Source organism: Coregonus lavaretus (assembly GCF_964263955.1).
Source record: "Coregonus lavaretus genome assembly, chromosome: 31".
In the NCBI taxonomy this organism is placed as follows: domain Eukaryota; kingdom Metazoa; phylum Chordata; class Actinopteri; order Salmoniformes; family Salmonidae; genus Coregonus; species Coregonus lavaretus.
The window spans coordinates 5432353-5453936 of record NC_140018.1 but is presented as its reverse complement, the minus strand read 5'-3'; the positions used below and the strand labels follow the sequence as shown (position 1 = coordinate 5453936).

Below are 21584 nucleotides of genomic sequence, written 5' to 3'. Positions count from 1 at the left end.
GTGGTTGTTTATAGATCAGGCTGGTTCCTGCTGACCAGGACGTCTGCAAACAGACTGGTTAAACCACATAACAACTCCTCAGTGTGAATATGTGGTCCCTTCCAAATGTTTTACCCCTTTAACAATTCAATATTACTATAGCCATGTCATCAAGAGCTGGTTAAATCAGTTTGCAAAGTCATGGAGGTCTGTTCTTGTGGAGAAGGAAAAGTAGTGAGTCTACAAAGCACAAAAACAGTTTTTTTTGTTTGCTAAACAAGGTTTATTTTATGAAGATTTTGTATAAATATTGCACAATCAAATTTTTTCGGTCACTTAACTGTTTTGCGTTACGTGTGAAACAACAGACTAGATATCCAGTGGGGGCAAAACGGACATCCGAGCACAAAGCTCGTTCGTTCGACACGGAAGCATTTGATTATACACATGAACATTTGTCAGAAGAGTTCCAGAGAAGTTTGTATCTACTCCTTATTGGTCTCAAACATCTTCTTTCTGTCTGATTTATCTTCAACGTTCTTACGCCAGTCACCCACGGAATCTTTGTCCTGGGTGGGGAAGAATGGCAGAATAAATGCAGAAGTTGAAAATGTATTTGAAATATATAACATTTGGTGTCGGCAGTGGGATCCTCGGTGTTAGCATGATTCACACCGGAGTGTTGGGTTGAAACGTCTTACAGTTGTTGCTGCTTAGGGACAGGCCTATACTGGGGAGACATTGTCCTTTATAGTTTGGACTTTATGATATGACATTTGGTGTCAGAGGTGGGACAGTACAGACACAGTCATGGACGAGGCTTAAAAATAAAACGATCAAATTATTTACACAGTAAATACAGGAAGTAAGTAACGTTACGGTAATATAGTAACGTTATTAAGCTAAATTATACTAGAATGATGTTCTTGTGTCCAGAACAACACTCACCTCCTCCTTGACCTCCTTCTTGACTTGTTTCAGGTTGGCCCTCAGATCCATGGACACCTTGTGTTTGGAGCCCAGCAGAGCCTGGAGCATAGCGTCGGCAGACATGCGTACTTTCTTCAGGGCGGGCTTCTTGAACTTGCCATTCAGCTCAACTACCTTCAGCTTCAAGTCGTCAACCTGTTTGGAATTGAAGAGGAAACTCTAATCACACACAGACGATTGACTGCATAAACATCAATTGGACTACTGATACTCCCTTGGCTGTGTCTAAGACAGTAGGTTAACTAATGAGAACTCCTCACCTCCTTCTCGGACTTGGTCACCTTGGTTGACAAGTCGTATCTCTCCTCATCAATCTTTTCGATATTCTGATGGAGCTTCTTGCACAAGTCCTGAAGTGAGACAAACAGAGAGAGAGATAGAGAGAGAGCGAGAGAGAGAATGAGAGAGAGAGAGAGAGAGAGAGAGAGAGAGAGCGAGAGAGAGAGAGAGAGAGAGAGAGAGAGAGAGAGTGGAATAGAGGAGAGAGAGAGAGAAGAGAGAGCAAGAGAGAGAAAGAGAGGGAGAGAGAGAGAAGAGAAGAGAGAGAGGGGAAGAGAGGAGAGAGAGAAGAGAGAGCAAGAGAGAGAAAGAGAGAAAGAGAGGGAGAGAGGGAGAATAGAAGAGAAGAGGAGAAGAGAGAGCGTAAAGGTAGGGAATAAAGGTGAGTTGTTGTGTGATCCTGATGATTGTGTGACTCACAGGAATTTAAATACAAAGCTTTGTGCTTTAACGAGAAGCTTGTGAATGTGATCATGCAGATGGTGATTCACTCACATCCTTGAGATGTTTACCAGGTTTGAGAAGACATCTCCTGGCACTGATTTCAGACGCGTCTCCAGAAGCCATCTGGAAGAGAAGATTGAGGATTACGTTTACAGATCAACATAAAATGCACAGATTTATGTAAAGTTTTACCGATCAACATGCAGTTTACAGATCAAGATGAAGATTAAAGATTAACATACAGTTTGCAGATTGATGTAAAGCTTACATATCAACATAACGTTTACAGATTTATGTACAGTTTACTTATTTATGTAAGTTTACAGATCAACGTATAGTTGTTTGAACACCATTCATAAGAAAACCATTGGACCTTCCTCCTCCAGAGTCACTATCATATCTGTAACAATTGATAAGCTATAGACTTATTGAAAGTGTCCCCCATTCCGGCCAATTATGTATACTGTACTAACTTATCCTAATCCCTGGATGTAATGTTGACATCTTGAGGTCTCCTTGCGCTGGTTCAGTTCAGTCAGTGTGCAGGGGTTATAGACCTGGAGACACTCATCCACATTATAGTGTGTAAGGTAAACTGTGGGCGCTGCAAATCTTAGACATGTATTCCTCTAGGAGTTGAAAAGCGGACCCAAGAGCACTGAAGACATGGATTCCTCAGGGGTATGAAATTAATTTAGCCCCGGGGGCCGCATTCGGTCTTCAACGAGTAAATGCAATAATAATAGTCCTCTATCCATAGTTTGGGGAATTGTTGATGCTCCTTGACTGTCTAGCTTTCATTTGGGTGATTATTAGCGAGCTGGACAAAGTCAATAAAGGATATGAATGTAGGTACATTATCATTTCTACACAGTTTCCATTTGGTTTTAGATATTATATTGAGTTAGTCCCCCCGGCAAAAAAAAATATATAACAACGAGAGCGCTGTAGAGATGGATTGGAGACAAAGGGAGGGCAGGTGAGGGTACAAGGCACTCCACAGCCTATCCAGTGCTTTGATTTCAGAATTGCTGGTAATTGGTCATTTGGTATTACAAATTAGCTGTCAAATCAAACAAAATCCTCAGGTCGGACCGGCTCAGCTCTTGCCCAACATTGATAGGTGGATAGACTTCTGGTAACTAGGTTCTCTCTCCATGCAGTGCACTGCTGCCTGGATGAAATAACTCTTTGAAGTGTATGGTGTAACCCCTGTCATAGGAACATGATGGGAAAATAAAACGCTGGGTCTGAGTGTGTAGGAGTGGACCTGGACCTAACCTCTCAGCCCTGAGCCAAACCAAACAAGGTCTGGCCCTGCTTAGACCTACGACCTGGGGGCTGGCGGGAACATGAGTACTCTGAGTTACAATGGTTTATTACAAGAAATCACCAATGGTGATATTGTTATCAACATCATAGTTAATCGTAATGGAGGTAGTTGAGATACAGTAGCTATTGTACCTAGTATAAGTTTCAGCCAACGAAAAGGGAGATCCACTTTAGACATCTGACTCAGATAGCAATCCTCCATGGAACTACTTCACTGTGCGTAAGTAATATGCCATTTAGCAGACGCTTTTATCCAAAGCGACTTACAGTCATGTAAGCATACATTTTTACGTATGGGTGGTCCCGGGGATCGAACCCACTACCCTGGCGTTACAAGCGCCATGCTCTACCAATTGAGGACCACCAAGTGTCTGCTCTGAACACTTTCACTACTCTGCTAAGCCAGTGTGGCATTGATGTAACTTTTCCTTTAGCCTTCTCTACTCCGACGTGACAACGATTGTAGCACCAATCCTTACATACAAGAGAACGAGGGGGTGTACTTTTTACTCCATACATTGTCCCTGACACCCAAAGGTACTCATTACATTTCGAATGCTTAGCAGGACAGGAAAATTGTCCAATTCACTCACTTATCAAGAGAATGTCCTTGGTCATCCCTACTGCCTCTGATCTAAACACACATGCTTCGTTTGTAAATTATGTCTGAGTGTTGCCCCTGGCTATCCGTAAATTAAAAAATACAAGAAAATCGTTTTGTCTGGTTTTTGAAATTATTTATTCTCTCTCTCTCTCTCTCTCTCTCTCTCTCTCTCTCTCTCTCTCTCTCTCTCTCTCTCTCTCTCTCTCTCTCTCTCTCTCTCTCTCTCTCTCTCTCTACAAACAATACCATTTTATAATGCTTATTCAGAGAAACTGATTTGTGCACTTGCAATACTCAGCCTAAAATTTGTAGAATTGTTTCAGAACAGAACGTAAAAAAGACAACTGCATACTTTTTCTTCATGCCTCTGTTTCAAAACATGTTTCACACAGTCATTTTCTTAGACTTTCCTGTTCTCATAAGCATGTGTGTAGGAAGATTTCAATTTTTCAATTTTCCATTTTAGTCATTTAGCAGACGCTCTTATCCAGAGCAACTTACAGTAGTGAGTGCATACATTTTTATACGTTTCCATTGACTGCAAGTGAGGACGGACACATTGCAGACATGGTCAAAACACACACACACTCAAAGCTCCAAGGACCAAGGCTGTCTGATAAACAGGCAGAAAAGAGACCCTTGGCTCACTCAGACAAGATTCGTTGCAGGATCAACTCATTACAGAGAAATGTTCCAAGGAGTTTGTCTTGCATCACCCAAGAGCCATCACAATTCACTGACTGATTGTCTATAGAAGATATACAGTAACTGAACATATGTGTTTATTAGGCAATAATTGATTAACCTAATTTATTTTAATTTCTGAATTTATCTCAAGATGAATTCAGTTTTGTCTTCAATAGAAAATTCACACACACACACACACACACACACACACACACACACACACACACACACACACAAATCAGATATCAATCCATACAACAAAGGAACATTAATGTAAACAGATACTTACAGTGTCTCTGTGCTTGCAGGAAATGTGGGAATGACATCAATGTCAAAGCAGGAGATAGTGTAGGTCTTCCACTCTGAGCATTCACAAACAGTGGGGCAGGAGTCGGAGTCCACCAAGGTTTCGATCGGTAACGTGAGGAGAGTAAACAGCGCACATGTTATCACCTGCAAGCTGTGTCTGTCGTTTTCAGTCATCTTTTTAAAAAATCTCCCCAATGATGCGCCTATTTATGAAGCCCGTTACTTTGTTTATGTCATAAACTTCAGCACATTAACTTGTCCTAGTGCAATTATACTGACCGTTTGAGAGAGCGGTGAGAGGAGATGCTTGGGGATACCCTGCTGTGTGGAGGTGGTTTTGCTTCAGGAGTAGAGTTTCACAGTGGACTTCTGAGGCACTCTTGTGTTAGGCAGGGGAATTAAAGATTTTGGATTTTCTTTAACTCGTTTTTGGAATGTAGGCTATTTTATTAAATGTATCCTATAAATCCAACTTCCTAACATCATACAGCTAAAGAAAAACATGACGTTACAATCATGATATCCGATTTAAAATGTAGGTTTAACAGTGAAATGTGTTGCTAATCAGTATTATTATTCAATGAAGCTAGTATGTTGTCAAGTTATAATCATAATTTTTTTAGGCTATAGATACCAGCCCTAACAACCTATATAAAATAAACAAAGTCAAAATTGTATTTCTTATTTTCTTTGTTATCAGTAACCCCCTAGACAGTTCGGCTGTAATCCAGGGGTGTCAAACTCATTCCATGGCGGGCCTCTGCAGGTTTTTCCCTTTCAATTAAGCCCTAGAAAACCAGGTGTGGAGAGTTCCTTACTAATTAGTGACCTTAATTCATCAATCAAGTACAAGGGAAGAGCGAAAACCAGCAGACACTCAGCCCTCTGAGGAATGAGTTTGACACCTGTGCTCTAATCGAAAGAGTGGTCCCAGTGGCGCAAAATGCATGTCCCCAAAGCAAGTTTTGGAAAATGTAGTGCTAAAGCATTTGATTCACAAATAATTCCATCACTGCGGTTAGTTTAAAAACTACAACTCCCGGCGCCATTCCACGGTGTTTGTTATTTTCCTGTTCTTGGCAGCCAGTTCAAGTTGACCAGAGAGAAGCTGTCTTGTCCCTCTTCAGTTGTCACTTGCTAAAATATGACTTGTTAACAGTTTCCATGTAGCTAATTCATGCTGGTACATTTGGCTTATGTTTTCAAAGTGTGTTTAGTTGAGTTAGCTAGCTACCGATGGTTCCAAATAAAACTGGTCTGTTTTTTATATTGTTCAGCTAGCTAGATAACGTTGACATTAGCCAGCTACAGTAGCGCGCAATTGTTAGCCCAATCAAGATATCTAGCCAGCTAACATTAGCTAATTTAACTAGCTATCTGATTTACTAGCTAACAGCCATAGCTTTCAAGTTCATAGTAGTTATACAAAATGTACAGCTAACAAAGCCCGAATAGAAAACATGAGCTGTCATACAGAAGATGAGATGGAGCTAGCTAGCTATCTTTTCCAGTTTGCTAGCTAATCAGATTAAATTGCTAGCTAATCAGCGATCAGAAATCTCAACAGTATTATTAATTTTTTTTTAAAGGCTGGTCTACCCCTGTCCAAAACAATGGAATCCTCCAGCGAGTCAGACACCTTCGACCAGACGAGGGAGTTAAGATCAAGATCACAGTCACAGGGGTGGGATGCCAACCCCAGACTGCGACAGGACGGTCACAGGGGTGGGATGCCAACCCCAGACTGCGACAGGACGGTCACAGGGGTGGGATGCCAACCCCAGACTGCGACAGGACGGTCACAGGGGTGGGATGCCAGCCCCAGACTGTGACAGGACAGTCACAGGGGTGGGATGCCAACCCCAGACTGCGACAGGACAGTCACAGGGGTGGGATGCCAACCCCAGACTGCGACAGGACAGTCACAGGGGTGGGATGCCAACCCCAGACTGCGACAGGACGGTCACAGGACAGGTCCTGATGCTGCAGGCATCTCCGTCTAGTCTTCTTTCTCTTCCCAGCAGGGTATACTACAAAGCAGAATCAATGAGTTAGAAACCCCCCCCCCCCCCCCCCCGCAAAAATAACTGGTTCACTAAGATATGTGTTTTTGGTTGTTGAGTCAATTAGACCATGCCCATTTCAAGCTCATATTTCCTCTCCCTCTCAGCTAAGAGATAATCTGGAGGAGTCTATCTCTCAGAGCCAGAGGCTGCGTAGGTCCTCAGGAGCCCGTAGTGTGTCAGCCTCCACTCTGCACACCAGCAACCTGGCTATGGTTCAGGTGAGAACAATCATGTCTGTCCTGTACAATGTATATTTAAGTCATTTAGCAGACACTCTTATCCAGAGCGACTTACAGTTAGTGAGTGCATACATTATTTTATATACTGGCCCCCCGTGGGAATCGAACCCACAACCCTGGCGTTGCAAACACCATGCTCAACCAACTAAGCTACATCCCTGCCGGCCATTCCCTCCCCTACCCTGTGCGCCGCCCCATGGGTCTCCCGGTCGCGGCCGGCTACGACAGAGCCTGGATTTGAACCAGGATCTCTTAGACCACTGCTCCACTCGGGAGGCCCCTAATGTTTATTAAGCTTTGTGTGTCAGTTGTCCAACACTATAAGCAACTGCATCCGTACACCTTGCTCCTCTGTCAGATGGTCAAGAGACAGTTATACAGTTATAAAAAAAGTTACATAGTTTATTACATATCTGTATATTATGTGTATGTTTGTGTAGAGGGCCAGCGCTTCTACCCCATGTCTCCCCTGAAGGTATATGGGAGCTCTGAGTCGGCTGGAGGAGGAGGTCCAGATCGGCTACAGTCCGCTTCAGAGACCCCAGCCTGCCAGACGAGGATGTAAGACCTGTCAAAGCTACGCCATCTTTAATATGTTGAACACTCACCATTGTAGTGCAGTTAGAGACTTTAACCAGTAGAGGGCGGTTTGGGTCTGTTTTCACAGTGATAAAAACGTTTTCTCAGTGACAGTTTAAAACAGTTATGCCTGTTTTATAACAGCATTATTCAGTCCTTGTTGATGTTTCAAGTAGTGATTGTATACCCTGTGCCCCTCACCTCCTTCTCAGGTCCACGTCCTGCCACAGTCATTCAGAGAGCTGCGCAGTGACCAGCTGAGACTGGGAGACGACATGGACAGCAGTGGAGGCTCCTCAGAGGAGGAAGGGGAGGACCATCCTCCTCAGTGAATTTCATAAAAAATGTAAATGGTAAAACATTTAAAAGTTATCTTTAAAAAAAAATATAGATAACAAATATAATCACGTCACCAAATAACTGATTAAAACACACTATTTTGCAAAGAAGGTCTACAGTAGCCTCAACAGCACTCTGTAGGGTAGCACCATGGTGTAGCCAGAGAACAGCTAGCTTCTGTCCTCCTCTGGGTACATTGATTTCAATACAAAACCTAGGAGGCTCATGGTTCTCACCCCTTCCATAGACTAACACAGTAATTATGACAACTTCCAGAAGACGTCCTCCAGCCTATCAGAGCTCTTGCAGCATGAACTGACATGTTGTCCACCCAATCAAAGGATCAGAGAATTAATCTAGTACTGAAAGCATAAAATACAGCTAGCTAGCACTACAGTGTATAAAAGGTGGTGAGTAGTTGACTCAAAGAGAGAGAAAGACAATAGTTGAACAGTTTTGAACAAATTAAATTCTTCCAAAATGAAGGAGAAGCACTTACTTAGCTAGTACACCCAAACGAGGGCATTGCGTTCATCCACCTCTGGCCTGCTGGCCCCCCTACCTCTGCGGAAGCACAGTGCCCGCTCAGCCCAGTCAAAACTGTTCGCTGCTCTGGCACCCCAATGGTGGAACAAGCTCCCTCATGACGCCAGGACAGCGGAGTCACTCACCACCTTCCGGAGACACTTGAAACCCCACCTCTTTAAGGAATTCCTGGGATAGGATAAAAGTAATCCTTCTACCCTCCTTCTACCCCCCCCCAAAAAAAATATTAAAATAAAAAGAAGAAGATATATATATATATATATATATATATATATATATATATATATATATATATATATATATATATATATATTGTAAAGTGGTTGTCCCACTGGCTATCATAAGGTGAATGCACCAATTTGTAAGTCGTTCTGGATAAGAGCGTCTGCTAAATGACGAAAATGTAAATGTAAATGTGGTAAATGCAGCTAGCTAGTTTAGCCTATTGAAACACCCTGCTCAAACAGAGGGATGCTATGTTAGCTAGCTGGCTATGACTTTCCAACACAATGCTGGAACTCTTCCAAGTCAAGGTAAGCTTTTGGTATTACTAATTTATTGCCACCGGGGCCTGCCGATTTAACTGCTTACTGACTGTACACTCAATGTACTGCATGATTGTAGTGGGTTTACTAATGCGTTAGTTCTATTAGCTATGATGTTACTTTAGCTAATATGGTGACAACAATGTAGGCTGTTTGCAGAGGTTTGGCTTGGAAAGGTTTTTTCGCCTGGTCACATACAGCTGATTTGTTGTGCATTGAAGTCCACAAGCAAAGGGAAGAGAATGAATACAACGTGGCTGTTATGAGAGTGAACTCTGTTTACTCGTGATCATGGGTGTATTCATTCCGCCGATTCTGTTGAAATGTTTTTTTCTTAAACAGAAGCAAATGGAACAAAACGGGGATAAACATACCTGAATTTGTCCAATAGAAACTGTTTGCAACTGTTGGACTATTCCTATATCAGCAAGATGCAGGCAAGAGTGTGCAAGGCGGTATTGAATGTCACTGTCTGTCACCTCAAATTTGTCTCTCGACCTGTGTGCACCTACATTGTAAACTTTCATTCATAGGCTAGGTTGTAGCAACCTCATGATGGGTATATGGAAAATTAGAGTATCATGTAGTAGCCTAAACCTATTTCTGTTACAATAGATACAATGGAATATGAATGAGAGTCATCCAATATGCTGTAATAGAATTAAGGCCATGTTCATGAAAAATAAATTGTCCTCCCTCATCTTAAACGGCACTGACCGCCACTGATGGACAGAGATCCTCAGGAGGAAGAGGTAGACTAAGTGCAAATATGTTGTGTGTGTGTGTATTCATTCATTCATTCATTCATTTTCATGTTCCTCTTTCTAAGGTCTGACATTGACACCAGGCGAGTCATTGAGAATAACTCAAAGCACCTGTCGACTTCAGAGACAGGACTCAGTGAGCTATTTACATCACTTTAAATACTTTACTTCAACATTACAGTTCCTAAGTTACCATAAAAACATGACTCTAACCTTAGCTGCTGTACTCTAAAGATGAAAGCTTAGTGCTGTAACCTACAGTGACTTTCTCCCCCCCCCCCCAGGTGTCGTCTCGTGTGGAGAAGCGTCTGCAGGAGATCGAGAGGGAGATCAGTTCGGAGCGACAGAGCGTGTCAGCGAGACGACCAGAACAGCGGGGGAACATGTCTGACGAACTGCAGGAGGTGACACTACTCCCAGTCCCATCCCTCTCTCTTCGGTGAATACATACCCACACACACCCCACCTCTTCTACTTTTCCCTACTGTAACCTTCATCGTCGTTATCACCCTCACATCACCTCCACCTACTCGCTAGCTAATACATACCCACACATCAGTCCACCTCTGCTAACTTTCCCTGACATAACCCTCATTCATCCCACATCTCTCCGTCCCACCAACTCCACCTCCACCATTCTGCAATATTAACCCCATCCCACCCTCTTATCATTAACACAAACCACGTTAGCTGTTCTCACATCAACTCATCCCACTTGCAATTAATTATCCATGTCATGATTGAAGTATTTTGTTATTTTAGGACTAGTTCAGAAAGCTACCACCGGGGCGCAGTGTTTAGCTGAGTTTCAACTTTAACCATCTCCTCTCTCCTCTCCACAGAGAGAAGCAGTTATGAGAGAGGTGGAGAAGCAGTGATAAGAAAGGTGGAGAAGCAGTGATAAGAGAGGTGGTTACGTCATTTGTATATTTATCCACTGTGCAGAGAGCTTCTTCTTCTTCTTCTTCTTCTTCTTCTTCTTCTATTGAGAATCCAGGCTGCCCTCAGGCTACGGGAAATAATGTATTTGTTCCCCAATTAAGGCTAAATAAACAAGGGAGAGGACATGAAGAAGAAGATAATCTATTTTACTACTAAAGAGAGAGGGGACAAGGGAGAGGTCTGCCTAGTTAGTTAGATTCTGAGGCTACACTCCAGTATGTCTACTCCAGTCACAGTGATGATGTGAATGGATGGAAATGATGAGTCATGGGGTGAATGGTGTGTTACAGGCCGGTAATACATCACTAAGCCTTTACAGGACAATAACAGGCGTGTGTGGGATGGGATGCTAAGCTCTATTAGAAACCCAACACAGGATCGATTTAAGAGGAGATGGAAGCTACTGTATCACCATTAGTCATATTCTCCTCCTGTGTTTGCCAATCAACTAGCCTAAAGGCTCATGTAGTTTGAATGTGATATATACTACATGTACAGTGCTGCAGGCTGGGGTTTGTGCGTGTATCATTCATTACTCTCTATGTGTGTGTCTGTCTGTGTGTTCCTTAAAGCCCTGAGGAGATGAGATGCTCTGGCCCTGGAAACTGAGGAGGCCGTCAAGAACAAACTACTGAGATCAGAGGTAGAGAAGATCAAGGTGTGTGTGTGTGTGTGTTTGCGTACGCAGAGCTCTACGGTGAATTTCTTTACAATGAGCACATGTGCTCCTAAGTTGAAAAATGTAGGAGCACACACATAAATGTAGGAACACAATGAAACATTTGAGGTAGTAAAGTGTTTGAAACGCTAACAAAGCATCATCGCCACCACTTTTTCGGTAAACGGTTGAGGGATGTGGCTAGAGAAATGTAACCAAATTCATAGACAGAGCTATGGATGCAGGGAATGACCATCATGATAAAAAAAAAGTATAGTTTTAACCATGTTTTGAGGCTATACAGTGTTTGTTTACATTTACTTTGTTTATAAACATCTTATTTTACATTTTAGTCATTTAGCAGACACTCTTATCCAGAGCAACTTACAGTTAGTGAGTGCATACATTTTTTCATACTGGCCCCCCGTGGGAATCGAACCCACAACCCTGGCATTGCAAGCGCCATGCTCTACCAACTGAGCTACACGGGACTGAGAGGGAGATATATATTGGCTTCTGATGGGGTACTAAGTCCATGGTACTAAGTCCATGGTACTAAGTCCATGGTACTAAGTCAATGGGGCATTTATAAGTTATACTCGTCAAGAATAAATGGGTTTATATCATACATTTATAAGTCAAAATATGTATGTAGTAATTGCAGATGACCCCTTTAATGATAAGAATTGCCAGCAATTACAAAATACAGGGTTTAGGAGCAACATGAGATACAGCTTACATTGGGCCTATGTGAATCCTAGCTACTTTGGAGCTCATCTCGTGAAGAAGCTCTCCCTTTTACCTTATTTCTGTTTGCATACTACTGAGGCTGCGGGACAGCGAATAAATTACAACAATTATTACCTTGGTGATTGCTTTTTTCTTGGGGCACTTGTGCTCCCAAATTATAATTACACGTAGCACAGCAAAATATTTAGGCGCATATGCCCCCAAAATGGTACCACTGTAGAGCCCTGGCACGCTTGGGTGAATGCAACTTTAGCCATGTATTCTGTCAGCCAAAGGTTTTCTGACCAGACACCACACAAGAGCTGAGGTACTTTATTCCTGGTTGTATAAGTAAAGGGATCTCATGAATGCGCCTATATCGGTTTGAGGTCATGTGTAGGGCCAGGGAGTTTTCCCCCAACCACATGACCTGAGCATGTAAAACTCTTGTCACTAGTCATGTGATGTGCCCTTCAGATGGAGGCGGAGCTGGAGAGGGCCAGGAGACAGCTGGACCAATCAGAGGGAAGCAGGGACACTGCTACAACCGGTAGGAGGACCCAGGACCCTTATCTTAGTCTCCTCTTCCTCCTGTGTGTGTGTTTGTGTGTGTGTGTGTGTGTGTGTGTGTGTGTGTGTGTGTGTGTGTGTGCATGCGTATGTGTATGTGTGTGTGCATCAACAGAATCAAAAGACAAAGGTTAGTGTGGGTGAAGTACCTCTGTGAAATGGCTTCAGTGTATTCCTACATCTCCATGTCTACCCCAGGTAGAGGAGAGGTGTGTGCAGCTGCTGAGGACAGATAAGGATCGTATGGATCTGCAGAGGAAGATCTCCCAGCTCACTACCCAGCCCAGAATACACCTAGACAGAGATAAGTACTGACTTTCCACTCTACAAGAACGAGTGGTTTTTCAGAGGTTGGTTGCCTTGTCTTGTCTGAATGCTGAAGGAGGGTGTGCAGAGCATGTGTTGAATGTGGGGTGTGTGTGTGTGTGTTGTGTCAGCTGACTTTGAAGGTTTGAGTTGTCTGTGTTGTGCAGACTGGTCGTCGGAGCTGGAGAGAGAGGTGCCGGAGCTGAGAGCCCAGCTGAGCAGGACCTCTGACCTCAGTAAGGTGAACGATCTCAGGAGGACTCTGGAACGCAAAGACCGAGACAGAACACAGCTCTGCAACCAGGTCAAGGTATGTGTGTGTAAGTGTGTTGTGTGTTTGTGTGTGTGTGTGTTATGTCTGTGTGCGCACAGCCACACAGACCTATAGGATGACGTCTGTATACAAGGCTAGGAGAGGTTAAATCAATTTGTCTGTGTCTGTGTACCACAACTTTCTGCTGCAAGCTGTGTCTCTTGATCCTGTTAAATGTGCCAATTGAGATGGCAGTCAGAGTATCTAACTAACTGTCATTTATTCGCCTCAGGGAACTGAGATCTGTCAAAACACTGAACAGAGATATCAAACAGTTCCCACTAAGCATGGAATTTGAAACAAAGATATATATATACAGTATCTCACAAAAGTGAGTGCACCCCTCACATTTTTGTAAATATTTGAGTATATATTTTCATGTGACAACACTGAAGAAATGACACTTTGCTACAATGTAAAGTAGTGAGTGTACAGCTTGTATAACAGTGTAAATTTGCTGTCCCCTCAAAATAACACAACACACAGCCATTAATGTCTAAACCGCTGGCAACAAAAGTGAGTACACCCCTAAGTGAAAATATCAAAATTGGGCCCAAAGTGTCAATATTTTGTGTGGCCACCATCATTTTCCAGCACTGCTTTAACCCTCTTGGGCATGGAGTTCACCAGAGCTTCACAGGTTGCCACTGGAGTCCTCTTCCACTCCTCCATGACGACATCACAGAGCTGGTGGATGTTAGAGACCTTGCACTCCTCCACCTTCCGTTTGAGGATGCCCCACAGATGCTCAATAGGGTTTAGGTCTGGAGACATGCTTGGCCAGTCCATCACCTTTACCCTCAGCTTCTTTAGCAAGGCAGTGGTCGTCTTGGAGGTGTGTTTGGGGCCGTTATCATGTTGGAATACTGCCCTGCGGCCCAGTCTCCGAAGGGAGGGGATCATGCTCTGCTTCAGTATGTCACAGTACATGTTGGCATTCATGGTTCCCTCAATGAACTGGAGCTCCCCAGTGCCGGCAGCACTCATGCAGCCCCAGACCATGACACTCCCACTACCATGCTTGACTGTAGGCAAGACACACTTTTCTTTGTACACCTCACCTGGTTGCCGCCACACACGCTTGACACCATCTGAACCAAATACGTTTATCTTGGTCTCATCAGACCACAGGACATGGTTCCAGTAATCCATGTCCTTAGTCTTGTCTTCAGCAAACTGTTTGCGGGCTTTCTTGTGCATCATCTTTAGAAGAGGCTTCCTTCTGGGATGACAGCCATGCAGACCAATTTGATGCAGTGTGCGGCGTATGGTCTGAGCACTGACAGGCTGACCCCCCACCCCTTCAACCTCTGCAGCAATGCTGGCAGCACTCATACGTATATTTCCCAAAGACAACCTCTGGATATGACGCTGAGCACGTGCACTCAACTTCTTTGGTCGACCATGGCGAGGCCTGTCCTGAGTGGAACCTGTCCTGTTAAACCGCTGTATGGTCTTGACCACCGTGCTGCAGCTCAGTTTCAGGGTCTTGGCAATCTTCTTATAGCCCAGCCATCTTTATGTAGAGCAACAATTATTTTTTTCAGATCCTCAGAGAGTTCTTTGCCATGAGGTGCCATGTTGAACTTCCAGTGACCAGTATGAGGGAGTGTGAGAGCGATGACACCAAATTTAACACACCTGCTCCCCATTCACACCGGAGACCTTGTAACACTAACGAGTCACATGACACCGGGGAGGGAAAATGGCTAATTGGGCCCAATTTGGACATTTTCACTTAGGGGTGTACTCACTTTTGTTGCCAGCGGTTTAGACATTAATGGCTGTGTGTTGAGTTATTTTGAGGGGACAGCAAATGTACACTGTTATACAAGCTGTACACTCACTACTTTACATTGTAGCAAATTGTCATTTCTTCAGTGTTGTCACATGAAAAGATATACTCAAATATTTAAAAAAATGTGAGGGGTGTACTCACTTTTGTGAGATACTGTATATATATATACATATACAGTACCAGTCAAAAGTTTGGACACACCGACTCATTCCAGGGTTTTTCTTTATTTTTACTATTTCCTACATTGTAGAATAACAGTGAAGACATCAAAACTATGAAATAACACATATGGAAGCCACCCTTTGCCTTAATGACAGCTTTGCACACTCTTGGCATTCTCTCAACCAGCTTCATGAGGTAGTCACCTGGAATGCATTTCAAATAACAGGTATGCCTTCTTAAAAGTTAATTTGTGGAATTTATTTCCTTCTTAATGCGTTTGAGCCAATCAGTTGTGTTGTGACAGAAGAAGATAGCCCTATTTGGTAAAAGACCAAGTCCATATTATGTCAAGAACAGCTCAAATAAGCAAAGAGAAATGACAATCCATCATGTCTTTAAGACATGAAGGTCAGTCAATCCGGGATATTTCAAGAACTTTGAAAGTGCAGTCGCAAAAACCATCAAGCGCTATGATGAAACTGGCTCTCATGAGGACATCCACAGGAAAGGAAGACCTAGAGTTACCTCTGCTGCAGAGGATAAGTTCATTGGAGTTACCAGCCTCAGAAATTGCAGCCCAAATAAATGCTTCACAGAGTTCAAGTAACAGACACATCTCAACATCAACTGTTCAGAGGAGAATGCGTGAATCAGGCCTTCATGGTCGAATTGCTGCAAAGAAACCACTACTAAAGGATACCAATAATAAGAAGAGATTGCTTGGTCCAAGAAACACGAGCAATGGACATTAGACCTGTGGAAATCTGTCCTTTGGTCTGATGAGTCCAAATGTGAGATTTTTGGTTCCAACCGCCGTGTCTTTGTGAGAAGCAGAGTAGGTAAACGGATGATCTCCGCATGTGTGGTTCCCACCGTGAAGAATGGAGGAGGAGGTGTGATGGTGTGGGGGTGCTTTGCTGGTGACACTGTCTGTGATTTATTTAGAATTCAAGGTACACTTAACCATTATGGCTACCACAGCATTCTGCAGTGATTCACATCCCATCTGGTTTGCGCTTAGTGGGACTATCATTTGTTTTTCAACAGGACAATGACTCAACACACCTCCAGGCTGTGTAAGGGCTATTTGACCAAGAAGGAGAGTGATGGAGTGCGGCATCAGATGGTCTGGCCTCCACAATCACCCAACCTCAACCCAATTGAGATGGTTTGGGATGAGTTGGACCGCAGAGTGAAGGAAAAGCAGCCAACAAGTGCTCAGCATATGTGGGAACTCCTTCAACTGTTGGAAAAGCATTCCAGGTGAAGCTGGTTGAGGGAATGCCAAGAGTGTGCAAAGCTGTCATCAAGGCAAAGGGTGGCTATTAGAAGAATCTCAAATATAAAATATATTTGGATTTGTTTAGCACTTTTTTGGTTACTACATGATTTAATGTGTTATGTCATAGTTTTGAGGTCTTCACTATTATTCTACAATGTAAAAATAAAGAAAAACCCTTGAATGAGTAGGTGTGTCCAAACATTTGGCATGTACTGTATATATACATATATATACATTTACATTTTCATCATTTAGCAGATGCTCTTATCCAGAGCGATTTACAAATTGGTGCATTCAACTTATGATAGTGGGACAACCACCTTTAAAAAAATATATATGTTTTATGGGGGGTGGGGGAAGAAGGATTACTTCATACTATTCCAGGTATTCCGTAAAGAGGTAGGGTGTCAAGTGTCTCCGGAAGGTGGTCAGTGACTCCGCTGTCCTGGCGTCGTGGGGGAGCTTGTTCCACCATTGGGGTGCCAGAGCAGCGAATAGCTTTGACTGGGCTGAGCGGGAACTGTGCTTCTGTAGAGGTAGGGGAGCTAGCAGGCCAGAGGTGGATGAACGTAGTGCCCTCATTTGGGTGTAGGTTCTGATCAGAGCCTGAAGGTAAGGAGGTGCCGTTCCCCTCACAGCTCCGTAGGCAAGCACCATGGTCTTGTAGTAGATGCGAGCCTCAACTGGAAGCCAGTGGAGTGTGCGGAGGAGTGGGGTGACATGAGAGAACTTGGGAAGGTTGAACACCAGATGGGCTGCAGTGTTCTGGATAAGTTGTAGGGGTTTAATGGCACTGGCAGGGAGCCCAGCCAATAGCGAGTTGCAGTAATCCAGACGGGAGATGACAAGTGCCTGGATTAGGACCTGTGCCGCTTTCTGTGTAAGGTAGGGTCATACTCTGCGAATGTTGTAGAGCATGAACCTGCAGGATCGGGTCACCGCTTTGATGTTAGCGGAGAACGACAGGGTGTTGTCCAGGGTCACGCCAAGGTTCTTTGCACTCTGGGAGGAGGACACAATGGAGTTGTCAACCGTGATGGCGAGATCATGGAGCGGGCAGTCCTTCCCCAGGAGGAAGAGCAGCTCCGTCTTGCCGAGGTTCAGCTTGAGGTGGTGATCCAACATCCACACTAATATGTCTGCCAGACATGCAGAGATGTGATTTGCCACCTGGTTATCAGAAGGGGGAAAGGACTAAATTAATTGTGTGTCGTCTGCGTAGCAATAATAGGAGAGACCATGTGAGGATATGACAGAGCCAAGTGACTTGGTGTATAGAGATAATAGGAGAGGGCCTAGAACTGAGCCCTGGGGGACACCAGTGGTGAGAGCACGTGGTGCGGAGACAGATTCTTGCCACGCCACCTGGTAGGAGCGACCTGTCAGGTAGGACGCAATCCAAGAGTGAGCAGTGCCGGAGATGCCCAACTCGGAGAGGGTGGAGAGGAGGATCTGATGGTTCACAGTATCAAAGGCAGCGGATAGGTCTAGAAGGATAAGAGCAGAGGAGAGAGAGTTAGCTTTAGCAGTGCAGAGAGCCTCTGTGACACAGAAAAGAGCAGTCTCAGTTGAATGACCAGTCTTGAAACCTGACTGGTTTGGATCAAGAAGGTAATTCTGAGAGAGATAGCAGGAGAGTTGGCTAGAGACGGCACGCTCAAGAGTTTTGGAGAGAAAAGAAAGAAGGGATACTGGTCTGTAGTTGTTGACATCGGAGGGATCGAGTGTAGGTTTTATGAGGAGGGGTGCAACTCTCGCTCTCTTGAAGACGGAAGGGACATGGCCAGCGGTCAAGGATGAGTTGATGAGTGAGGTGAGGTAAGGGAGAAGGTCTCCGGAAATGCTCTGGAGAAGAGAGGAGGGGATAGGGTCAAGCGGGCAGGTTGTTGGGCGGCCGGCCGTCACAAGGCACAAGACTTCATCTGGAGAGAGAGGGGAGAAAGAAGTCAAAGCATAGGGTAGGGCAGTGTGAGCAGGACCAGCGGTGTCATTTGACTTAATAAATGAGGATCGGATATCGTCAACCTTCTTTTCAAAATGGTTGACGAAGTCATCCACAGAGAGGGAGAAGGGAGGGGGAGGAGGAGGAGGATTCAGCAGGGAGGAGAAGGTGGCAAAGAGCTTCCTAGGGTTAGAGGCAGAGGCTTGAAATTTAGAGTGGTAGAAAGTGGCTTTAGCGGCAGAAACAGAGGAAGAGAATGTAGAGAGGAGGGAGTGAAAAGATGACAGGTCCGCAGGGAGTCTAGTTTTCCTCCATTTCCGCTCGGCTGCCCGGAGCCCTCTTCTGTGAGCTCGCAATGAGTCGTCAAGCCACGGAGCAGGAGGGGAGGATCAAGCCGGCCGGGAGGATAGGGGACATAGAGAGTCAAAAGATGCAGAAAGGGAGGAGAGGAGGGTTGAGGAGGCAGAATCAGGAGATCGGAGGGAGAAGGATTTAGCAGAGGGAAGAGATGATAGGATGGAAGAGGAGAGAGTAGCGGGAGAGAGAGAGCGAAGGTTGCGACGGCACATTACCATCTGAGTAAGGGCAGAGTGAGTATTGTTGGAGGAGAGCGAGAGAGAAAATGATACAAAGTAGTGGTCGGAAACTTGGAGGGGAGTTGCAGTGAGATTAGTAGAAGAACAGCATCTAGTAAAGATGAGGTCAAGCGTATTGCCTGCCTTGTGAGTAGGGGGGGATGGTGAGAGGGTGAGGTCAAAAGAGGAAAGGAGTGGAAATTGAAATTAGTCAAAGGCAGACGTAGGGAGGTTAAAGTCACCCAGAACTGTGAGGGGTGAGCCATCCTCAGGAAAGGAACTTATCAAGGCGTGAAGCTCATTGATGAACTCTCCAAGGGAACCTGGAGGGCGATAAATGACAAGGATGTTAGGCTTGAATGGGCTAGTGACTGTGACAGCATGGAATTCAAATGAGGAGATAGACAGATGGGTCAGGGGAAAAATAGAGAATGTCCACTTGGGAGAGATGAGGATTCCTGTGCCACCGCCGCGCTGACCAGATGCTCTCGGGGTATGCGAGAAAACATGGTCAGACGAGGAAAGAGCAGTAGGAGTAGCACTGTTTTCTGTGGTAATCCATGTTTCCGTCAGCGCCAAGAAGTCGAGGGACTGGAGGGTAGCATAGGCTGAGATGAACTCTGCCTTGTTGGCCGCAGAACGGCAGTTCCAGAGGCTGCCAGAGACCTGGAACTCCACGTGGGTCGTGCGCGCAGGGACCACCAGATTAGAGTGGCAGCAGCCACATGGTGTGAAGCGTTTGTATGGCCTGTGCAGAGAGGAGAAAACAGGGATAGACAGAACACATACTTGACAAGCTACAGAAAAAGGCTACAATAATGCAAAGGAGATCGGAATGAAATGAACTAAACATCTGGGAAAGCGAGAGAGCAGGGCCTCCCTCACTTACGTTTCACTGAAACACTCAAATATAACTCTCCCAACTTCCACTTCCACAGCGGGTCAATGTTTTCTAGGAATAGACTCTAACTTAGTTTATTCAGCTAGCTAACTTGGTACAGTATTCTTCCGTGAAAACCGTCCAGGGCACCGAATCCTATGACGCCATAGCCAACTAGCATGCCAGCCTCCAATAACGGTTTAGCACCAATACTCGGTTACAACAAACCACCAGTGTGTTAACACGCCAAACAGATCATTCGTGTCCTTGTCTAACGTTGTGTAAAGTTTTGGGTTAGTTTTGACAGTTTGAGTGAGTACTTCATCAACTTATTCAGCCAGTTAGTTAGCTAGAATAGTTAGCATACTAGCTAGCCATTGCTCTCTGCCAACGAACCAACCCCTTCTCCCACGGCACGAAACACAGAGAGAGCCAAGCTAACGTTAACTAGTCACCCATGTCCTGAATTCCCTTGAACGACTCTGGTTACTAGTATGTTAAAACAAAACAAAAATAAATGTAGGTTATAACTTACCCTTAGTAGCTACTGTTAGCCAGTTAAGTGCAAAGCTAGCCACTGAATCGATTCAGCCAGTTCGCGTCTGTCCCAACGGAGAGAAAGCGTCTCAAAATATTACAGCTAGGTCGTTCCAGCTATTGTTTAGTTAGCTATCCAGGTAGCAACAAGCTAGCTACATTTCGAGTACAGTAGCTACTAACTACCTAACGTTAACGCTCCAGATAATGAGGTTAGAAAAACAGCTGAATGGTAGGTAGCTAGATGGCATAATTACAGGTACTCATAAACGTGAAATAACATTGGAAACAACTATCCACAGTTGCTAATAGTTACCAGTAGCTACCCGCTAGCTAGCTAGCTTTATTGGTCCAGGTAGTGGGATAGCTAGCCTCGTGCTTCACCGGGCTCAGTGGAATACAATACTTATCTACAATAACTACCTAGATAAACTACCTACCATACCTAACTGCAATACCTACCTACAATCTAAATACATGGTTTAAGCTTTACTCGACACCACATAAGAAGCCAAGCTTACCTCCCGCTAGAGAAACACAACCTCACCCGACCACTATCCTGGTGACTACATATATATATACAGTTGAAGTCGGAAATGTACATGCACCTTAGCCAAATACATTTAAAGTCAGTTTTTCACAATTGCTGACACTTATTCATAGTAAAAATTCCCTGTCAATGGAGGGCCAAGTGTAAGAGGCTGGAGAGGGAGATGGAGGAGGAACTAAGGGGACAGTGGCAGTGAGATGTACTGTGAGATGTATGGAAAGATACATGAAAGTATCTCTTGTGGATGACTTGTTGCAGAGTTGAAAAGTGATTAAATGTACTCCTCACGGTGACTCTTAAAAAGGTTAACATATGGTTAGCTGTAGTCAGTCATCCAGTCATTATTGGTATGAAAGTCACCTCCCGGTTGTTTCTGCTAAATGAGTCTGTCACCTCCAAACTCTCTTCCCATCAGCAGCAGCAGCAGACTGACTGACTGACTCACACCTGGCTCTCTCCCTACGTGATGTGAATTAATACCCCAAATAAGTTATCCTCTTAATAAATTAGTGCTCAATTAACTGATTAGGAGTAGAGCTCTGAGCTGGGACAAAGCCTTGTGGAGTCAGTCCCTCGTAGGCTAGACAGCAGGGGTTTAGATTGGTATCAGAGAAGGCAATGTGAACCAATCTGCCTTA

At 44.4% G+C, this 21584-nt stretch overlaps 2 protein-coding genes and 1 pseudogene across 3 annotated transcripts in view; 1 reads left to right on the top strand and 2 right to left on the bottom strand.

Annotated features, from left to right (window-relative positions):
- Nucleotides 1-4798, bottom strand: part of LOC311107019 (thyrotropin receptor-like) — a gene marked incomplete at both ends in the record, with an annotated part of 35300 nt that extends 30502 nt beyond the window's left edge. The window contains 2 exons of the mRNA XM_084149472.1: nt 1744-1815; nt 4605-4798. Coding sequence (XP_084005598.1) covers nt 1744-1815; nt 4605-4798 — 266 coding nt within the window. The remainder of the gene's footprint in view (nt 1-1743; nt 1816-4604) is intronic.
- On the bottom strand, nt 465-1325 carry LOC311106721 (troponin I, fast skeletal muscle-like; the record flags this gene model as incomplete). The annotated part of the gene is made up of 3 exons (XM_084149125.1): nt 465-548; nt 928-1104; nt 1230-1325. Coding segments are annotated over 3 exons (357 nt in total), but the record flags the coding sequence as incomplete, so codon positions are not given.
- Nucleotides 4799-6313: 1515 nt separating the features above from the next.
- Nucleotides 6314-21382, top strand: LOC311106749 (centrosomal protein of 128 kDa-like; annotated as a pseudogene). Its single transcript has 12 exons — nt 6314-6649; nt 6795-6908; nt 7370-7490; nt 7721-7793; nt 9672-9690; nt 9768-9838; nt 9987-10106; nt 11216-11302; nt 12509-12581; nt 12800-12909; nt 13058-13217; nt 21362-21382. The product of its transcript is annotated as a centrosomal protein of 128 kDa-like (transcript).
- Nucleotides 21383-21584: the final 202 nt, after the last annotated feature.